At 62.4% G+C, this 18,581-nt stretch overlaps 1 protein-coding gene across 1 annotated transcript in view; it reads right to left on the minus strand.

Moving 5' to 3' along the window:
* Window positions 1-18,581, minus strand: part of NCOR2 (nuclear receptor corepressor 2) — a 137,232-nt gene that overhangs the window by 55,875 nt on the left and 62,776 nt on the right. Inside the window, exons 7-12 of the mRNA XM_040987132.1 lie at window positions 16,075-16,131; window positions 11,942-11,994; window positions 5,975-6,041; window positions 4,733-4,905; window positions 4,255-4,348; window positions 2,596-2,774 (exon numbers count right to left, since the gene is read on the minus strand). Of these exons, the coding sequence (XP_040843066.1) occupies window positions 2,596-2,774; window positions 4,255-4,348; window positions 4,733-4,905; window positions 5,975-6,041; window positions 11,942-11,994; window positions 16,075-16,131 (623 nt within the window). The remainder of the gene's footprint in view (window positions 1-2,595; window positions 2,775-4,254; window positions 4,349-4,732; window positions 4,906-5,974; window positions 6,042-11,941; window positions 11,995-16,074; window positions 16,132-18,581) is intronic.

The raw sequence follows: 18,581 nt of genomic DNA on the forward strand, positions 1-18,581 counted from the left end.
GCTCCACGCCGGGGGCCTCCCCCGCCACGCTCTTTTTTTGTTTCTCTCTCCAGCTGGGTCTGGGAAGTTGAGCCTGCTGGGGAGCTTAGCCGGAGCCCCACCAAGAGGTCACGGCCGGCTAGGCCTCCCCAGGAGAGGTGGGGCCCAGGCTCAGTGCCCATGGGCAGGCGGGAGGAGGTAGGCCAGCCAGGCAGGCGGCAGGGATGGCCTGCAGCCGGAAGGGGTGGCGGGAATTGGCGCCAGGCCATTGGTGTCCTGCAAAGCCTGGAGGATCACTGGGAAACCACACAGCGCTGAAATGTCAGGGTCAGGATCGTGGCCAAGAAGCGGCCGCAGCAGGGGTGGGGACGGGGTCGAGGGCTGCTCAGGCCCAGATGCTCCCACAGCACGTTACACTGCCCCTGGCAGCCTTCCATGGGGAGGAGCTGCAGGGTCAACGGCTGGCACTGGATGTGCTCACGCTCCAGGTGGCCGGGCAGGAGGCCAGCGGGCACCACCCTGTTCCCAGGTCAGACAGTGGGCCCTCTCCAACAGCCTCCTCCCTCTTCCCAGAGGAAGCAGCAAGTGCAGGGTGACTCCACTGGCCCAGCTGGGCCCCTCTCGCTCTCTCCTCACCCAAAGAAACCAAGAACGCCAGGCGCGGGTATGACCACCAGCCCGCCTGTTCCCCCAGCCATTGGCCATGTGCCCTGCCCCCCATCACCATGACACACCACTCCATATGGGGCGCCCTGATGGCAGTTCCTGTTGGGGCAGAGCCTTGCACCCACACTGACACACATACTCCCTCTGCCCCTGAAGCCCCCAGCACAAGCTGTGTCCTCAGCAGGTGTGCCATGGCAGATGGCGGGGAGCCACAACAAACCCAGGGAGCCACGGCAGACCCGGGGAGCCATGGCAGACCCAGGGAGTTGCTCAGACACAATGTGAAGATCACGGGAGGACCACACTGCCCTCACCCATACACAGGCATTCAGGATGCTCCAGACATGCCTATGGTGGATGGGTCAAAAACCCTGTGTGGAACCACCTCTGGGCTGGGCATGATCCACCTACATGGAACACAAACGGACTGTGTGCCCCAGCAAACATTCTGCAGTCTGAAAAAAATGCCCCAAACCCCGAACAGCTGGCACAGTGCCATCTGGCATGAAAAGTGGAGTGGGCTCTGGTTTTGGCACATGGCAGTGTGAGGGTGCAGTCCTTGCGGACCCCAAGGCTGAACTCACTTTACAGGTGAGGAAATTGAGGCTGGGGTGGTGGGGCGTGGCCACACTGCCAGTGAGAGGGCAGCTCTGAGTGAACTGCAGAAGATCTCTGACGGCCCTGAGCACCAGCCATTCCTCAGCCCGCGGCCACACTCAGCACACACACACAGCTGGACCACGACTGCCTGGCACCCAAGTTGCACCAGCCCCCGGCAGTTGCCAAGGTGACCAAGCATGGAAACCACCAGACCTGCAGACCAGCACGAGCAGCTGCACGCGGCACCTGGAAAACAAAACACCTGACCGGCCAGCGAGCATCCCATCCACCTGACCACACAAACCTGATTCCACAGGCGAGCACACGTCCCAGAACACCCAGGCTCACATTTCCTGGGGTAGACATGGGGCCAGGGCTCGGGAAATCAGGACTCTCTCTCCCTACATGTGTCAGCGTCCAAGGAGAAGCTGCTCCCCAAAACCTGTTCTTTCCTACCAGGACCCCTGGGCAGCCCCTTGCGTCCCAGCACCCGCCTGACCTATGGCTGAGACCATCTTGCAGGCCCCACAGGAAGCTTCCCTGCCTTGGAAAGGAACACAGCCAACCCTGGCCGGAGTGGGGAGTTACCTCTTTGCAGAGTGCAGGAGCAGCACGCATACAGAGCAGAGGGGACGGGACCAGGTGGGACACGCATGCACTGTTTCCTGCACTCCCAATCAGCAGGTGTGCCATGGCAGACGCGGAGAGCCACAACAACCTGCTTCTGTCCCCACCTCGGTCTCCCATGCCTGGGGTTCTGGGGCCTCCCTATGAGAGGACGCCCAGCCTTTGCAGCAAGTGGAGGGCTTGTAACTTCTGAGCACTGTCCCCAGATGAGAGGTGGCTCAGCAGGCCACACCCTGGGACCCCTACCAGGAAGAGGCTCTCCTGTTGTCTCACACCATCTCCCTGACTCCTCGGCCACACAGCAGCCCCGCAGACTCCTATCTCTGCTCCCGCCCCTGGCCTTTCCTTCTCCCTGACCACGTGCCTGCAGTGCGGCCTGCGTCACCCACCTGTTCTTTCAACACACATGACTCTGCTGTGCGTGCGGCCGCCTCACACTTTGCACCAGGCTGAGCCACGTCCCTGGGCCTTCATGCCCACCCAGACCCTCAGAGTGGGCCCTTCTTTGGAAACAGAGCCCCGGAGGACACAGTGAGGTAAGATAGCCCTGGGGACGCAGTGTCCAGACAAGAAGGCAGGGACCAGCAGAGGCAAGGATGGGGCGTGTGTGGTTGCCAATGACCGTGGGCACTGTGGCCAGCAGAGGCCCCCAGAGGACTGGACCTTGGACCTGTGTGTGACGCCCCGAACACCCAGGGTCTGAAGGAGCCCCGGGGGACTCACTTCTCCCGGAAGGTGTCCTTCTCCTGCTCGCTCCACATGTTGGTGACCTGGCGGTCTTTGTACACCTTCATGGGGTCGTCCATGAGCCCGTTCATGTTGATGAACTTGATGCGCTGCTGGTCGGCGTCATACAACATCGGTGGGATCACGGCCAGCTGACGCATCTGCTTCTCCAGGTTCTGCAGGGACAGGGTGAGCAGCGGGCAGGACTGGGCCAGGGTAGAAAATGCAGAAGCAAGGGAAAGGGCAGCGTGTACCGAGCCACTGGATCGCACCTGCAGCGGGCAGTACTGTCAGCCCCTGGATCGGAGGGCTCCGGGACGACCAGAAGAGGCTCCGAGCCAGCCGGGCCGGGAGCAAAGCCTCAAGGGCCGGGGTCCAGCCACCACTGCACAGCCCCCAGTGCTGAAGCGTCAGCCTTCCTGGCTGCCTTGAGAAGCAGGGACGGCAGCAGGATGTCCCCAAGGCTCCCTGCCCTCCCCTCCAGGCACTGGGCACATGCCCTTCCTTCACACTCCTCAGGGAACTCCTGGGCCACCTCCTACCTATCTGCCACCTACTCCCTGGTCCCTCCACAGCCCTCAGGAGCCCATAGGCTGGACTCCTGTGGCTGGGTGAGTGTGACACTTGACCGGGAACACACAGGAGTCCCCCGCCTTCCCCCCACTCCCTGGCTACCGGTGCCAAGGTGCTACCCGGCCAGCACCCTGTGGGACACCCACAAAGCCACAGCATCAGCAGGACGTGTGGCCAAGACAAGGCCGGCCACAGTGGGTAAGGGCTGGCAGCTACGGGCTGTGGCTTTCTGGGTTCCATTTCCTGCCACAGGGACATGGTTCCAAACAACACATCACAGAAAGTTTTAAAAGAAAAAAAAAAAACTTCTAATTAACCATTAAGCCCCAAAATGGCCTAAATCACCACCATGTGGGTAGACCGACAGGAATACAGATTCTGGGGCTCTACTGGAGAGCCAGGTGGGGGCTGCCAGGTCTCACCCAGGCTTCTGCAATTCAAAACAGCCGCCTCCTCTCTGGGCTCTGGGGCCGGCTACACGTGAGCCCGGGCCCAACGTGCAGGTGGCTCTGTAGCCCCTGTGTGTGCCTGGTGCTGAGGAGGATGGGGGCTTTTAATTCTGTCTCACTCCACTCACTCCCAACCTGAACAGAAGTCCTCACTGGCACACCCTAGCAGCCACAGTGTAGGGAGTGGGCAGCTGAATGCCACACAGGACCCAGGAGGGGCCAGGCTCAGGCCAGCCCTTGCTCCTGGAGGCTCTCTGGACCCAGTGACCACGGCCAGGATGCCCTTGACTGAGCTCAGGTATCCAGCAATCCCAGGGCAAGGCACAGGACAAACAGGACCACGTCCAAGTCAGGGGTTGTACTTCCTCTGCCTTTGCAGGTTCCCCTAGAACCTCAGGCTCTGGGCCCTAAGAGCTGAGCTCGGCACACACGGCCCCAAGCTGGCCTGAGAGAGTGGGCAGCATGAGAAGGCAGGGCTGGAGCAACGGGTGTCCCCGAGTTCTCTGTGGCTGTGCTGCTGGACCACGCAGGTCCCCCCTGCAGGCCTGGAGATGGCTTCCCACGCATGTCCACTGGTGCCTCAATAGCCCACGCTGCCTCCCAGGTCCCTGTGCAGAACCCACGGGGCACTCACCTCCTGCTCCGAGAGGCCATCGATAATTTCCGACACCTCGTGCTCGCTGCGGGCAGCCGACATGGACAGCCCACTGCCGCGCTGGCCCACCCTGCTGGGGGCCAAAGGGACACACTCAGTCTCTGCAAGCCTGAGCCCCTCCCCCGGCGGCAGGGACAGGGAGGAGGAGGGCGGCCAGCTGCAGGCCCATGATGCGGGGGTCACTTGGTCTCTGGGATGTGGGGCGTCACAGCAGCTGGACACCACGCCTCCCCTGCCCGCTGGCCGCCTGAGACCACCCACCACGGACCCTCACCTCTGCATGCGCTCCTGCGGCTCACACCGGCCGCCTGAGACCGCCCACCGCGGACCCTCACCTGTGCATGCGCTCCTGCAGCTCACGCCGGCCGCCTGAGACCGCCCACCGCGGACCCTCACCTCTGCATGCGCTCCTGCGGCTCACCCCGGCCGCCTGAGACCGCCCACCACGGACCCTCACCTCTGCATGCGCTCCTGCAGCTCACGCTGCTTGCGGATCTCGGGGAACTGCTTCTCGTAGTACTCGCGCACCTTGCTCTCCTTGGCGCGCCGCCGCGGGTTGTTCTCAATGCGCTCCACCTTCTTCTCCCAGGCCTCCATGAGCTGGTCATAGCGCTGGCAGAACTTCTGCTCCTGTACACAGTACAGCACGCTCGCCACAGCTCGTACGTGGCTGTCCCGTTCCCAGCCCACAACATAACGCATGGTCCCGTGGACAGGTAACACACTGACACATTCCCATGGGCAGGCAATAGACACATGTGCCCTCAATCACACACACAGGGTCCCATGGGCTGGCAGATGACAGACCACACACAGTCACAAGCAAGCCCGGGGCAGGCCTGAACCCCACAAGAGAGAACTCGTTTTCCCTATGGGAGGCCAAGCCTCCCCGTGTGCAGAAGCCACCAGGCATGGACATCTGTCACATTTAAACTGCAGGCTTGACCACGGTGCCACCCGCCACAGCCTGGACCTGTTAATTGCGTACTCCACTCACAGCCCCGAGCACAGACAGCTTGGGACGGTGCCCGCATCAGTGGATGGGGAAGCCACCCTAGGCCAGAGCAGACCTGGCTGCCTCCCTCCTGTACCCCACGCTCAGGAGAAGAACCGTGTTGGCTGTGGGGTGCTGGGAGCCAGAGTTCACACACAGGAGAAGCAGGGTCCACAGCCCCAAGTGCTGACCCAGGAGGGTTGCAAGGCCTCCTGGGCACCTGCCTGGTGGAGCACTGCCCTCGGAGGGAGTAGAAAGGGGCTGCTTTCAGGAAAAGGCCGGCACAGACACCTCCTAAGGAGGGAGGCCTCAGGGATGCAGGGTGGGCTAGAAGCACCTCCCACAGCGATGGGGTCAGGTCTCTGGGCCTCTGCACAGTCAGCACACGCTGCGCCCATGGCACCCACAGCACCCACCCACCTCTGGAGCTCTGCTAGTGCCCAATTCTGAGATGGCAAGGCTCTCTCCAGCTGCCTCAGTGTGGCAGCAAAACCCACTACCCCCGCCCCTCCTAGGCCTGACACCCTCCCTGCCAGCAGTGTGGGACTTCCGGAAACTTCACATCCACCACCGTCTTGAGGTCTTCCCAGCAGCTTGGGGTCACAGCGGGACCCGGAGCATCCCTGCTGATGTGGCCTCCAGGAGCCTCAATCCTCTGGACCTTGCGAAGGGTTGGCCAGCAAGCCCCGGGGAGGCCCCACGTACCCATTGCTTCCGGGCGTGGTTCCTCCTTTTGAAGTACAGGATTAACTTCTTCCGCATGGCCTGGTTTCTAGAGCAGGGGACAGCAGACAGAATCAGCACCACAGAGGGCCGGCCCACCCAGTTCAGGCCCCTACTGTCCCAGCCCGCCCCATCCTCCCTGCCGCTGTCCCAGGCCTGCCCAGCCCAGGAACCTGCGGTCCCAGTCCTCCCTCTCCAGGCCTTCCCCGTCCTGGCCCCACTGTCCCAGGGCCTTCCCCGTCCTGGCCCCACTGCCCCAGACCCTCCCCACCCAGGTCCTCCTTAGCCCGACCTCCAACTGCCCTAGTCCCTCCCCGTCTAGGCCCTCCCTGTCCTAACAGCTGCTGTCCCAGGCCCTCCCTGTACAGGCCTTTCCCATTCTGACCACTACTGTCCCAGGCCCTCCTCATTCTAATCACTGCATCCCAGGCCCCCTCTGTCCAGGGCCCAGCTGTCCCAGCCCTGAGTGGGGGTCCTGCATTCACCCCATTACTATTTCTCCATGCCCCAGGAACTGTTGCTGTGCGCCAGCTGTGTGTGGGCTGAACGCTTGCCTCCTCCCCGTCCCCACAGGTACCCACATACCCTTGTGGCCCACCAGCCACACCTGTGCCTCAGGCAGAACTGGTCACACAAATATCCCTGGACTTGGGCCAGGCAAGCAGGTGTGAGCCCACAGCCCCACAGCTGCATGCAGGGCCAGGGTCTCACAGTGTGGCAGGTGAGCATGGGGTCCCCTGTTACGGTGCCAACCTACACAGAGCCCTCGCCTTTAACCATGGGTCTCACACACGGTCCCGCAGGTGCCAGGGGAGCAGACTTTTTCCAGGGAGGACACAGCAGCGCCAAGAGAGAGTCAGGACCCAGAGCAAGGGACGTGAGCACAGGTGGAAAAGAGGTGAGACAGAGACAGGTGGGCTGGAGGACAGTGGGAGGCAGCCAAGGGCACGGGCTCAAACACAGTGAGAGGCTGAGAATGGAGTTCCAGGGACAGGCAGGCACTGGGGCCACAAGGCACACCGCAGGTCAGCGTCTACACTGGGCAGGGGCATGAGTAGCGGCCCACAACTTGTCCACCTGCTGGAGTCCACAGTGCCATTAGCTCTCAACCTCCCCATGTGCCAGTGCCCCAAACCTACTGAATGCCAAAACTCACACCAGGGAGCCACAGCCTGCGCCCCTGCCCTCTGCAACCCGAGCCTTGGGGGAGGGTAAGGGGAATGCTGGACAGGGAGGGATAACGCATGGCGTGGGGCCGCCGCTCTCTGGGTCTCACCTCGGCCGTGACCCCAATCCCCTGACCTGAGGCCTCACCACTCACATCAATAAGTCACCAGCACATGGAGGCCTTGGGGTCAGAGACAGGCTGGACTTGAGCCCTATTCCATAACAGTGTCTCCAAGCAAGATGAGACCAGCAGTGCTGTCCACTCCTCCCCACTGCTCTGGCCCTATGTGCTGAGCAGGTGCTGGCTGAATGCTGTGGATACACAGGAGGACACACCAAGCCCTGGCCTCAGGGAGCTGACCCTCACAGTGGCACGCTGCCCATCAGCAGCATAGTCAAGGCTCCAAGCAGGGACCCAGCGAGGGGAGGGTCTGGAGAGACGAGGAGGAGGGCTAGGGAGGAGCGGCGGAAGAGCTAGGGAGATGGGGCAGAAGGGCTAGGGAGACGGGGCAGAAGGGCTACGGAGACGGGCGAGAGGGCTAGGGAGACGGGGTGAGAGGGCTAGGGAGACGGGGCGAGAGGGCTACGGAAACGGGGTGGGAGGGCTAGGGAGACGGGTGCGAGGGCTAGGGAGACGGGGTGGGAGGGCTACGGGGATGAGGTAGGATGGCCGGAGGTGGGTGTTAAAGAGTGTCCAGGGCTTAAGATTCAGGATACCAGAGGCCCCCTAGGAGACAGCCTGGAGCTGAGCCCTCAGAAGGGCACCACTGTGGAGAAAGATCTGAAAAGAAGCGGGCTCAAGGCAGAAGGTGAGCATAGTATGCACCAATGTCCTGCAGTGGGAAGGGCCCAGGGGCAGACAGGAGAAGCTCATGTGGTCAGTGTGCCCGTGTAGGCAGAGGCCACAACACGGGCCAGGGAGGCCACCCTGCGTGGAGCAGCTAAGCTTGGACCAAGAAAGGGTTGGGCTTTTATGAAAAAGACAGGCAGACAAAATTGGCTAAAATCAACGCTGAGAGCAGCTATGAGCACCCAACTCTGAGGTCCGCTGTCCACCGTGAGGCCTGGACCCCGGCTGTGCTGTCCACCGTGAGGCCTGGATCCCGGCTGTGCTGTCCACCGTGAGGCCTGGATCCCGGCTGTGCTGTCCACCGTGAGGCCTGGATCCCAGCTGTGCTGTCCACCGTGAGGCCTAGATCATGGCTGTGCTGTCCACCGTGAGGCCTGGATCCCAGCTGTGCTGTCCACTGCATGAGGCCTAGATCCCGGCTGTGCTGTCCACCATGAGGCCTGGATCACGGCTGTGCTGTCCACTTTGTGACCTGGATCCCAGCTCTGCTGTCCACTGCATGACCTAGATCCCGGCTGTGCTGTCCACCATGAGGCCTGGATCCTGGCTGTGCTGTCCACCATGAGGCCTGGATCCTGGCTGTGCTGTCCACTGTGAGGCCTGGACGCCAGCTCTGCTGTCCTCCGTGAGGCCTGGACGCCGGCTCTGCTGTCCACTGTGAGGCCTGGACGCCGGCTCTGCTGTCCACATGAGGGCTTCAATCCAACAGTTGACTCCAGGGTTGGGCCAGGAACACAGCTGATGACCTCAGTGTGAGAGCCATCAAAGTGAAGAATCGTCAAAACCCAGCCAAACCACAAGACCGTCAGAAGGACGTGGGGTCCTCCCCATAAGTGACTACAGAGCTGGGACAATCCGGAGTCAACATAAACAACACTCACCCGAGATTACAGACCCAAGAACCAAACAAGCCCCACATCCTTGTGGGTCTAAATACATGACTGAATAAATAAATACATGGAGAAAGGGAAATCAGTCCCATCTCTCCAGGGCCAGGGGGATTCCCAAGGCAGGCACAGAGAATTCTGGCTGCATCACGTCCCTTTAGGCGGGCCCACCACCTACCAGAGCCACTGCTGCGCCAACGGGCCTCCAGCAGGCCCCACCCCCAGGGGCACAAACCTGGGGACTACAACGTTGGGGCCAAGCCAGATACAACTCTGTTATGGCATCAGTCCCAAGGCAGAATACAGTGTCAGAGCCACCAAGAACCCTGAGCAGCTTGCTCTAAATGTATCCCATTAAGACAACCAAGGAAAGGCTGAGCAAGGGCCTGGCTCCGAGATGCCAGGTGTGTGGGTGTGGCCTGTGGGCATGGCTGTAGTCAGCCTGGCCCGTGGGTGCGGGTAGCATGGAGCAGTGTCTCAGTCTTGCAGCCACCACAGGTCCCAAGCAACCCCTGCCTCACCAGCCGCCCACTGCCGTGGGCAGCACACACAGGGCATGGAGTCCTCCCTGCCCCCAAACAGAGCCGTCACCATCCAAAGCCAGCACGGTGCTTGGCACCCGGAGGCCTCCTGATATTGCCAAAGAGGACAAATGTCAGGTCCACAGGCTGCAACTGGCACATGGTGCTGGCCACAGCCAGTGTACGTGCAGTGTTTTCTAGAAAACCAAACCTACTGCCAGCCCCAAGAACCCAACCCAGAGCGTTTTTTAAGCAGTCTGGCAACCCACCACTGCCTTCAGGGCACAGGCTGGGGTCTCAGGGTCCCCAAGGTCCCGGGCGCTCAGCTCTCCACAGTCCCCGCCACTCCCTACTGCCTCGCTAAGGCCTCTCCGGGTCCCAGAGGCAGCTGGCTGCGTTGGTAGGGCCCTGGACTCCTGGCTGTTGTCCATGTGTTCAGCATTGTCCTGGCAAATGCTTCTGAGTGTTTACTCTGTTCCAAACAGTGTTTTGATCTCGGAGATGCAGATGGCTGATAGTGGACGGTGTTTCAGCTGAGGTTCCTGTCTGTGAGAGCTGGCAGGGGAGAGCGTCTCCATGGAGTCCTGAAGAAGTCAGGGTGTCAGGAAGCATGCGTCTGCCATCCATGCCAGCCTGGGGCAGGAATGACAAGAGCTGGGAGGGCAGGTCCATGGGCCCCCCAGGAGAGCCCCTGTGGGTCCTGCTGGCCATGGCTGGTCTTGACTGGCCACCTGCTCTGCTCGCACAGCCTGAGCAGCCACAGCAACCTGAGGAGCATCAGGCCTGGGCCGACCAGGAGTGGCTGAGCTCACGGCCATAACTGGCGCCGGCAGCCCCGGACCCGATCCTGCCCTCCTTCACGGAGTCACGCCTGGGTGACGGGGGAAGAGCAGGGCCCCTGGCCCTACAGCAGGTGCCCCTGCAGCAGGAGCGAGCATAGGAGGCCATCCCAGCCACCCGCGCCGCAGCAAGTCAGGCGTGAAATTAATTTCAGCTCCAGGCCGGCGCAGACATAGAGGAATTCAAGTGATAGGCAAGGCCCTTGGGGACGGCCACCCTCACTCGCCACAACGCTGGCGATCCTGCTGTCCCTGCCATGGCTGTGACATCCCACACACCACTGAGGGACCCCAACTAGGGGGACATCAGACCCTGATTACTGCCGTCCTCCTGGGACCCAGGACAGGGACTGGTAGGGTTCAGACACCCAATGAATGACAGTGGGATAACCAATTCTCTACCCTTAGAGACAAAGCCATGGCGCACCAGCCCTGGGACCAGCCCCGAGTGGGGCACACATGGGCCACCCAGGACTACTGCCAACCTGGGCCTGCTTCACAGACACGACAAAGAGCAGGGCAAAGGACATGGGCAGAGTGAGCCAGGGCCAGCCTGAGGCACCCGTGGGCCAAAGCCCCAGGCCCCCGCCCCGGATGACGAACTTCTCTGCGGAGGATTAATGGGGATGGCTTCAGCACAGGTGTGACTACTGAACCCCACTCCTGGCCCTACTTTCTGCGCCCAGCTCACTCATGTGGGAGCCTTGTTCCCTTCTCACTTGAATTCCCTGGCTGCTTTTACTTCCAGAAATCACTCACATACCACTTGGGGGAGGGGCTGACAGGGAGTGCCTCGGGGCTGGGCACCGAAGGATGTGGTATGGGTGGCTGGGAGGCAGAAGTGCCAGCGACCCGCCACTGCCCCACACTGGTGACTGCGCAACACAACACAGCCCACTGGCTGCAGCAATGACCCCACAAGGCAGCCCCATGAGGCCCAAGGGAGCAGTCTGCAAGCCGCTGGGCCAAGGGGCCTTGCCAGCCAGAACCTGCAGGGCTTGAAAAGAACGCAGGGCAGCTGGGAAAGCCACAGGCCAGCAATGAGCCACTGCCCAGGAAATACGGTGCTCCCAGGTCTCACACAGATGCCTGGGCCCTCTGCGTGACCAACCAAGGCACCGAACTGCAAACCAGCCTGGCCTCCGCTCTCACCTCTGCCCTGTGCATAGCCGTGTGGCCCTCTCACCCAGGCTTCCTGTATGACAAGGCAATGGTGCATCCCCACCTCAGCCAGAAGTCTATGAACATGCCAGCCTCTTCCAAGCATTCCCCCAGTCCCCAGCACGGTCCTGGTATCCTGCGACATCTACCGCCACCCCCAACATCAGGTACACCCCCAGGATGCACCTGCCCCTAGGCCTGGGTTAGCACTCCTGGCCACCTTGACTGGACTGTGTTTTAGACCCTAGGACACCCCCAGGCAAGCAACTATAGGACCCCATCTTGCCCCAGGCCCACAACCTTTCAACATGGGCGGCATGCTGTCTGCATCTCCCCACCCATCTGTGTCCTAAAGCCTCACAGGGCCACTGGCTCTGTTCTGGCTCCAACCCTCCTCCAGGCCTTGTTCAGACCCCAAGCTAGATCCTACCAGGCTCAGGGCTCTTGCCCAAACTCTGGGCGTCTCCCCTACTCCCAGCACCTGGCCCCACCAAGAGCATGGCCACGGTGGCGCCAGCACTCACATTTTGATGTTCTCATGGTACTGCCGGGTGTCGGAGGGCTGGTTGTACAGTGGCTGCAGAACAACAGAGAGAGGCACATCAGAGTGGATTGTGCTGGACAGAGCCAGGCCCAGCAGCAGGGCCTAAGGCCCTGGCACCAGGGGCACTCACTGGCTTTAACAGGAACCTAGGTACTGGCGTGTGATCAGGCCAGGCACAGAATGTGACAGCTCCTCAGGACACCATGTGGCGACTGCCATGGTGGCTGCCCCCAGGGGCACTGGGCAGTGCTAGCTGGAAGGCAGCAAGGAGCCTGCGGCCTCCTTGGGCCTGCGGCATATGCGTGGGGCGCGCAGGCCCAAGCACTGCTAACAGATGGGTGCAGGGCTGGGCATGCTGCAAGCCAGCCATACATGGCAAGACCCAGCGCCTGGGGACTTGTCTCAGTACACAGCCATGGGCATGGGTAAGGAAACAGCTGCCGCCCGTGACACAGCACGGCCCCGACAGGGAGCACTGGCGGCTCTTGGGGGTTTAACACGCATCCCGAGAGCTGCAAGACACAAGCTTGAATGAGAGCCTGCTCTCCATACCAAGCCTGCAAATGGTCCACACTTCTTGCCCATGGCGTCCACTGTGTCTGTCGCCCTGCATCCCTCACCTGTACCCACGGCAGGGACCTCCCGCAGTGGCCAGGGCGGACGGGTACAGGTGGGATGCCAAGTTCCAGGGCCTCAGGGCAGGGCCGAGAAAGGGACTTAGCAGGTTCTGCCCTGTTCCCGGTCAGCAAGGCCTCGGCCCAGCCCCCGTCCTCTAGGGCAGTGGGTGGCAGCCGGGCCTGCTGACGACACGGGCCTCGCCACGGTGACTCAGCCCTGGGCTGTGGGCCCAGCTCCTCTCTGGGGACGAGGACGTCGCCCAGTGCAGGCACAGACAACTCTTCTCCACACCAGGTCATGCTGCCCTCCCAAGCCGCTCTGTCTGAGGCACAGCAAGGTGTGCCCACCCCCAACCGGGCACTGAAGGGGAAAGGAGAAGTGAAAGTGACCACGTGTGTGAGGTGAGACGGTGTACACAGCCCCACCCCACCCCCATGAGGGAGGGCCAAGGATGCAGATCCTCATCCAGGGCCCTGGGGAGATGCCTGGTCCCCACCTGCACCCCGGGGCCGATGAAATGACCCCAGAGCCCGGAGACAGGCCTAGATACAGCCCAATTTACAAGCACACCCCCCCCCAGGGTCTCAGGATCTCATCAGGACAGGGCACAGGACACGCTCTGCTTCACTGGGCATCTGAGGAGCCCAGGAACTTGGACACGGCAGTGGCTTCGTCTGGTATGGGACTTAAGGAGGCCAGGCTGCCTGCAGGAGCCAGGCAGGGTGGAAGGAGCGCTGAGGGGGCCCAGGCTTTGTCAGCACAGGGAGGCCTGGGAAAAGGAGGCCAGCAGAGGTCCGACTCAGCTCACAGAAGCCCTGCAGGTCCATCACCATGTGCCCAGGGAAGCCGAGGCCTGAGAGCCACGTGGAGCCTGGCCGGAGCAAGCTTGGACGACCCTCTAGGTGCTGGCCCCAGCTGCAAAGCAGCAGAGAGCAGACTCTGCTGAACTCCCCCCACAAGCAGACGCAGTGCAAGTGGAGCCCAGGGCCCGCACAGTTCCCCCCGACCCCATCTCACTCTCTGTAGAGGAGGACTCCCCCCACAAGCAGATGCAGTGCAAGTGGAGCCCAGGGCCCGCACAGTTCTCCCCGATCCCATATCACCCTCCCTCTGCAGAGGCAGCACAAGGCCAGACAGCTCCTGTGGTCAAGGCATGAGACTGCACCAGGGGCCAAGCCAGCACTGTGGCCACCAGGTGTCCGAGAATCCTCCCGCCAGGGGCTGCCCCAGCCTGCTTTGAGCAGACAAGGCCCAGGCAGCCCTACGGTGAGAGCCCATGGTAGAGGCGGGCATGCGCTGGTGTGACTCAGACGAGCAGCAGTGTCTCAGCGGGAGGGAGGGGCCCCATGGGTCTGCCATTCAGCCAGCTGAGAAGGCCAGAGGGACAGGCAGCAGAGGAGGCGTCAGTCCCAGCCTCGACCCCATCGTGACACCAAGGCTCTTCAAATAACACCTCCGTGCAGGCAGAAAGCGAGGAGTAACTCAAAGCTGTGAACACACCTTCCACCCACCCCCTGCTCCAACCCACGGGCCAACCAGCAAGCTGGGTACCCCCCACCCCAGCCCTGGCCAGGCCCGCCTCTGCTCCTCCTCCCCCATACACACCGCCAGAAGCTCACACCTCCCTCCCTGAGAGCTCTCTCCCTGCCTGGCTGTGGGCAGCAGCCTCAGGACTGTGCCCGTGGGCAGGAACGCCGGCATCCCTAGACAGCCTGGCCTTGGCAGAGTGCCCCCTGGCCACATCACAGGCTATGAACGATGACCCCTCCCCACCCCAACCCCAAGCCAAAGTGGGGCTCTGTATCCTGTGACCCCAGGGCCTGGTGGCACAGCATACTGTCCACTTGGTCACCTGCTGAGTGACCACATCTCCTAAGGCCACACCTCCACAAACCTCACCTGCAGTGCCCTGTCCCAGAGTCCATTCCCTCCCCACCTAAGGCCACCATACTCTGAGCCACCTGTGCCCCAACCTGGAAAGGCTTCTGTGCTGAGATCCCCAATGGAGATGGATCACGCAGTCTCCCCAGGAAGCATCAGTGAGGTCTGAGAAGCCCCCCTCCAGACCAGCTCCACGACCCCACCCCGACCTCTGCCTCTGACCCCAGCAGGCCCAGAGACAAAGCAAGGAGAGGGAGAGTGGGAAGTGGGACGGTGCCATTCCCATCCCAACCCCACCATCCCAATAAGCAAAGCAGCAGCTCCTTGGAGGGGATGGAAAATGGGGCAACCAGTCTACACACGAGCCCACAGTCCACTCCCAGCCCAGGACCAAGCAGCCATCCACGCAGACACTGTGCTCAGGGCCAATGGACAGACCTGGAGACCCTGGCCCAAATGAAAGCCCGTGTTCTTTGGCTGTGGCCACATGTGGCGAGCATCTCCGACACAGAAGACTGTGTGGCTACAGATAAACACGGGGTATACACACTGAATGGGCACATTGTGTGGCAGGTGCACAGTGCTCCAGCGAAGCTGGCGCCAGGGACCACACAGTGTGAGAAGCCACTGCCTATGCCCATGCCCAGCAGAGCCCCAGTGGGGAGCCCAACTGGAGACGGAGGTACAGTAAGGTGGTCAGGGGGCCCCATCTCTACCTGCTATCCCTCCACACCTCCAGAGTGGCCAGCGCTGGCAGTAGCTCTGCCTGCACCAAGCTGACCCAGCCCCAGAAAACTCGGTGGACGACCCCATGTTGCCCACCGTTCACCATGCTGGGCATTTGCACTGTCTGAGCCTGTCACACGCATCAGAAAGGGGGCCCTACAGGCTCCCCAACTCCATAGGTGGGAAAACACGGGTGCCAGGGAGACCCTTCGCACAGGCTCTTGGCCCACACCCGTGCAGCAAGCCGAGTCGGGCTTCCAAGGTACAAGACTTCACTGATGCCCTGCCTGCACTCAGCGGCCCCAGACCCCCCACAAACAGGAAGGAGCCCTGGTGGGCGCTCCTGGGGCTGAGGCCCTGTGTCCCACTGCCCCAGGCCAGGCTCTCAGAGGCCAGGGTTGGCTTTCCAGCCCCATCCGCACCTTGATGTCCACCCAGTGCGCGATGACTCCCACCATGGAAATAACCAGTCATAGCGGCAGGGAGCAACTCTGACTAGCACGTGTGGTCACCGGCTGGCACCGGCACTGGCAGTGACCCAGCGGGACGGGTGCGATGGCTGTGCCCGTTCTACGTAGGAGGAAACCGAGACACAGAGGTCAAGAGACCTGCTGAGGTCAGAGTCCCGAAGCGTCAGGCCTGGGAATTGCACACAGACTGTGTGGGCCACGCAAAGGCTCCACAGCCTGAGCTGCGACATGCCACCCGCCCCACCACGTGGCTCTACCTGCCACAGGGGGCCTCGGCCCGGCCCCCACCCACTCCACAGCTTTACCAGGAGGGTGTATTGCTTCCTGTACCCTGGCCACTGCGGACTTCCTGTACCTCCTCCCCCTGCTCCCCCACCTGCTCCCTACCCCGCCAGCTCCCCGCCCCACCCCAGCTCACCAGCTCCACCTGGGGCCCCAGGCCTTCCAGAATGCGATGTGCAGCCTCGGCCTTCTTCTGCAGGACGGAGAAGCAGAGAAGTGGAAAACACACAGAGAAGAGATTATAAATAGAGGCTTCCGGGAACAGCGGGCAGCTGCCCAACCCACATGTCGCACCACAGCCTTCCCCAGCCAACCGCCCCTCCCCCAGGCTGGGAAAAACAGAGCAGGGCCTCTGGACCCCACGGCGTCCCCAGCAGCCTGGCCAAGTTTCGGTTTCAGGCCCCGTGCCCTCGATGTGGGCACCGCTCCCTGCCAGGCCCGGGCCGCTGCCTTGCCCTGGAAGCCGGTTGGGTCGCCTGCGATGACCTCAGAGCTGGTGCAGCGGCGAGGGGCGGGGAGCGGCCGCGGGGCTGGAGGGTGGCCTTCTAGGATTCCTGCGTCTCACAGTCATGTGACGCGGTCTGGGCTGCCCCGGGCCTCCCGCCTCCCTCCCCACTCACAACCCGGGACTTATTAGGAAAACAGGAACATGTGGCTGAGAGGACTCCCCGAGACTGCCGAGGCGGGCAGCGCCGCCCCCACGCTAGGCCCTCAGCCCTGAACGGGCCATTGTGGCGGCTGGCCCGCAGGTGGTCCCGGCTGCAGGGGTGAGCAGACAGGGGCGGCTTCCCCAAGGCTGTGTCAGACAGCAGAGGGCAGCACGGGCTACCGGAGCACATGAGCAGATGTAGGTGGTCATGTTACAGGGACAGTGGGCAGCAGGGCCTGGAAGGATGGGCCACATGAGCCACTTCCTCCACCTCTCCCACACACACAAACTGCCCAGACCTGGAGGGTGTAGGGTGGGGATGGCAAGGCCAGGGCGCAAGGACAGCAGTGTGCAGGAGCAGAGCGGACACAGGACTGTCCAGGAGAGCCCGGCATGCAGGACTTTGAGGGCTGAGCGACCCCGCGGGGATCCAGGCTTCCGGCCCAGAGCACTGGGCTCCTTTGTGGGGTGAACCCACAGACAGACCTGTCTCCTGTCTCTCTCCCTCCACCATTACATTCCAAATAAAGAACTCCTAACAGAAAAGGCAACAACCTGTCCCCAGGTACCACTGCTCACCCATTTTACAGATGGGAGCAGGCGCTGGGCACACCCCAGGACCCAGGAGTATTCCACAGAGTGCGAGGGGCAGGGCCTCCCCACTCCTGGCCGGCTCAGCCCTGACCACAGTTCAGTCCTAACAACAGGGCTAAGCAGTCACCTTAGGAACGCTGGTGAGCTGAGCTGCTGCTGCTGGGGGGTGGGGGAGGGGTCCCCCGTTCTCACCCCTCCCCTGAGGGTGGGCCCTCCTGCCGAAGGTTCTACCAGCCCCGTGCTCCAGCCACCTCTGCTACAAACTTCCTCCACCTGGATCTTACTAAAGCTTGCCTCCTCCCTGAAGCCCTCCCTGGTACACATACCCCACTGCCTCAAGGGCCCCACACACACACACACACAGAAGGACCCTCCCCCACTTCCCCACCCGTAACTCCCTGGTGCTGCCTACACATGTGTTCCACCCATACTCAAGGCAGGACAAACACAGGAGAGGCCGCTTGGCCTGAACCCCACCTCTCGCCCTGAATGCCTTCCGCTCCTGCCATCTGCATGCACCTGCCCAGCCACCAGGCCAAGCACAAAAAGCCTAGCTCAGTGGCAGCTGCGCATGGACGAGTCCAACACTCAGGGCACTGGCGGCCGCACCTGGCAAGAGCCGTGCTGTTCAGTGGCCATGCCCTTCATCCCTCCCCAGAACCAGCAGAGAAGGGAGGCAAGGAGGCAGAATACAATCTAACCCTGCTGCTCCCCTGGGACAGCGGGTTCTGGCCGCCAGACAGCTGAGTCCAGCCGAGGGATCCAGCCCCTGCACCTTCCAGGCAAGCAGGCAGACAGTTCCAGCCCCCAGGGGCCTCTGCTCCTGCTGGTCAGAGAAAAGGGTGTCCTTTCCTTGGAGGAGTGGGGGAGGGGTCAGAGGAGAGGCAAGGAAGGGATGGGGGAGGGGCACGGCAGACGGAGGGTGTGGAAGGTGCGTGGAAATGAGAGGGGGCAGGGGTGTGGAAAGGAGGGGTCAGGGGTGTGGAAGGGAGGGGACAGGGGTGTGGAAGGAGGGGGCAGGGGTGTGGAAGGGAGGGGGCAGGGATGTGGAAGGGAGGGGATGGGGTGTGGAAGGAGGAGGCAGGGGTGTGAAAGGGAGGGGACAGGGGTGTGGAAGGGAGGGGTCAGGGGTGTGGAAGGGAGGGGGCAGGGGTGTGGAAGGAGGGGGCAGGGGTGTGGAAGGGAGGGGGCAGGGGTGTGGAAGGGAGGGGATGGGGTGTGGAAGGAGGGGGCAGGGGTGTGAAAGGGAGGGGACAGGGGTGTGAAGGGAGGGGGCAGGGGTGTTGGAAGGAGGGGGCAGGGGTGTGGAAGGGAGGAGGCAGGGGTATGGAAGTGGGGGAGGGGTGTGGAAAGGAGGGGGCAGGGGTGTGGAAGGGAGGGGGCAGGGGTGTGGAAGTGGG

This window comes from Ochotona curzoniae, unplaced genomic scaffold, assembly GCF_017591425.1.
Source record: "Ochotona curzoniae isolate NIBS_2020 unplaced genomic scaffold, NIBS_Ocur_1.0 contig_46, whole genome shotgun sequence".
Lineage (NCBI taxonomy): Eukaryota > Metazoa > Chordata > Mammalia > Lagomorpha > Ochotonidae > Ochotona > Ochotona curzoniae.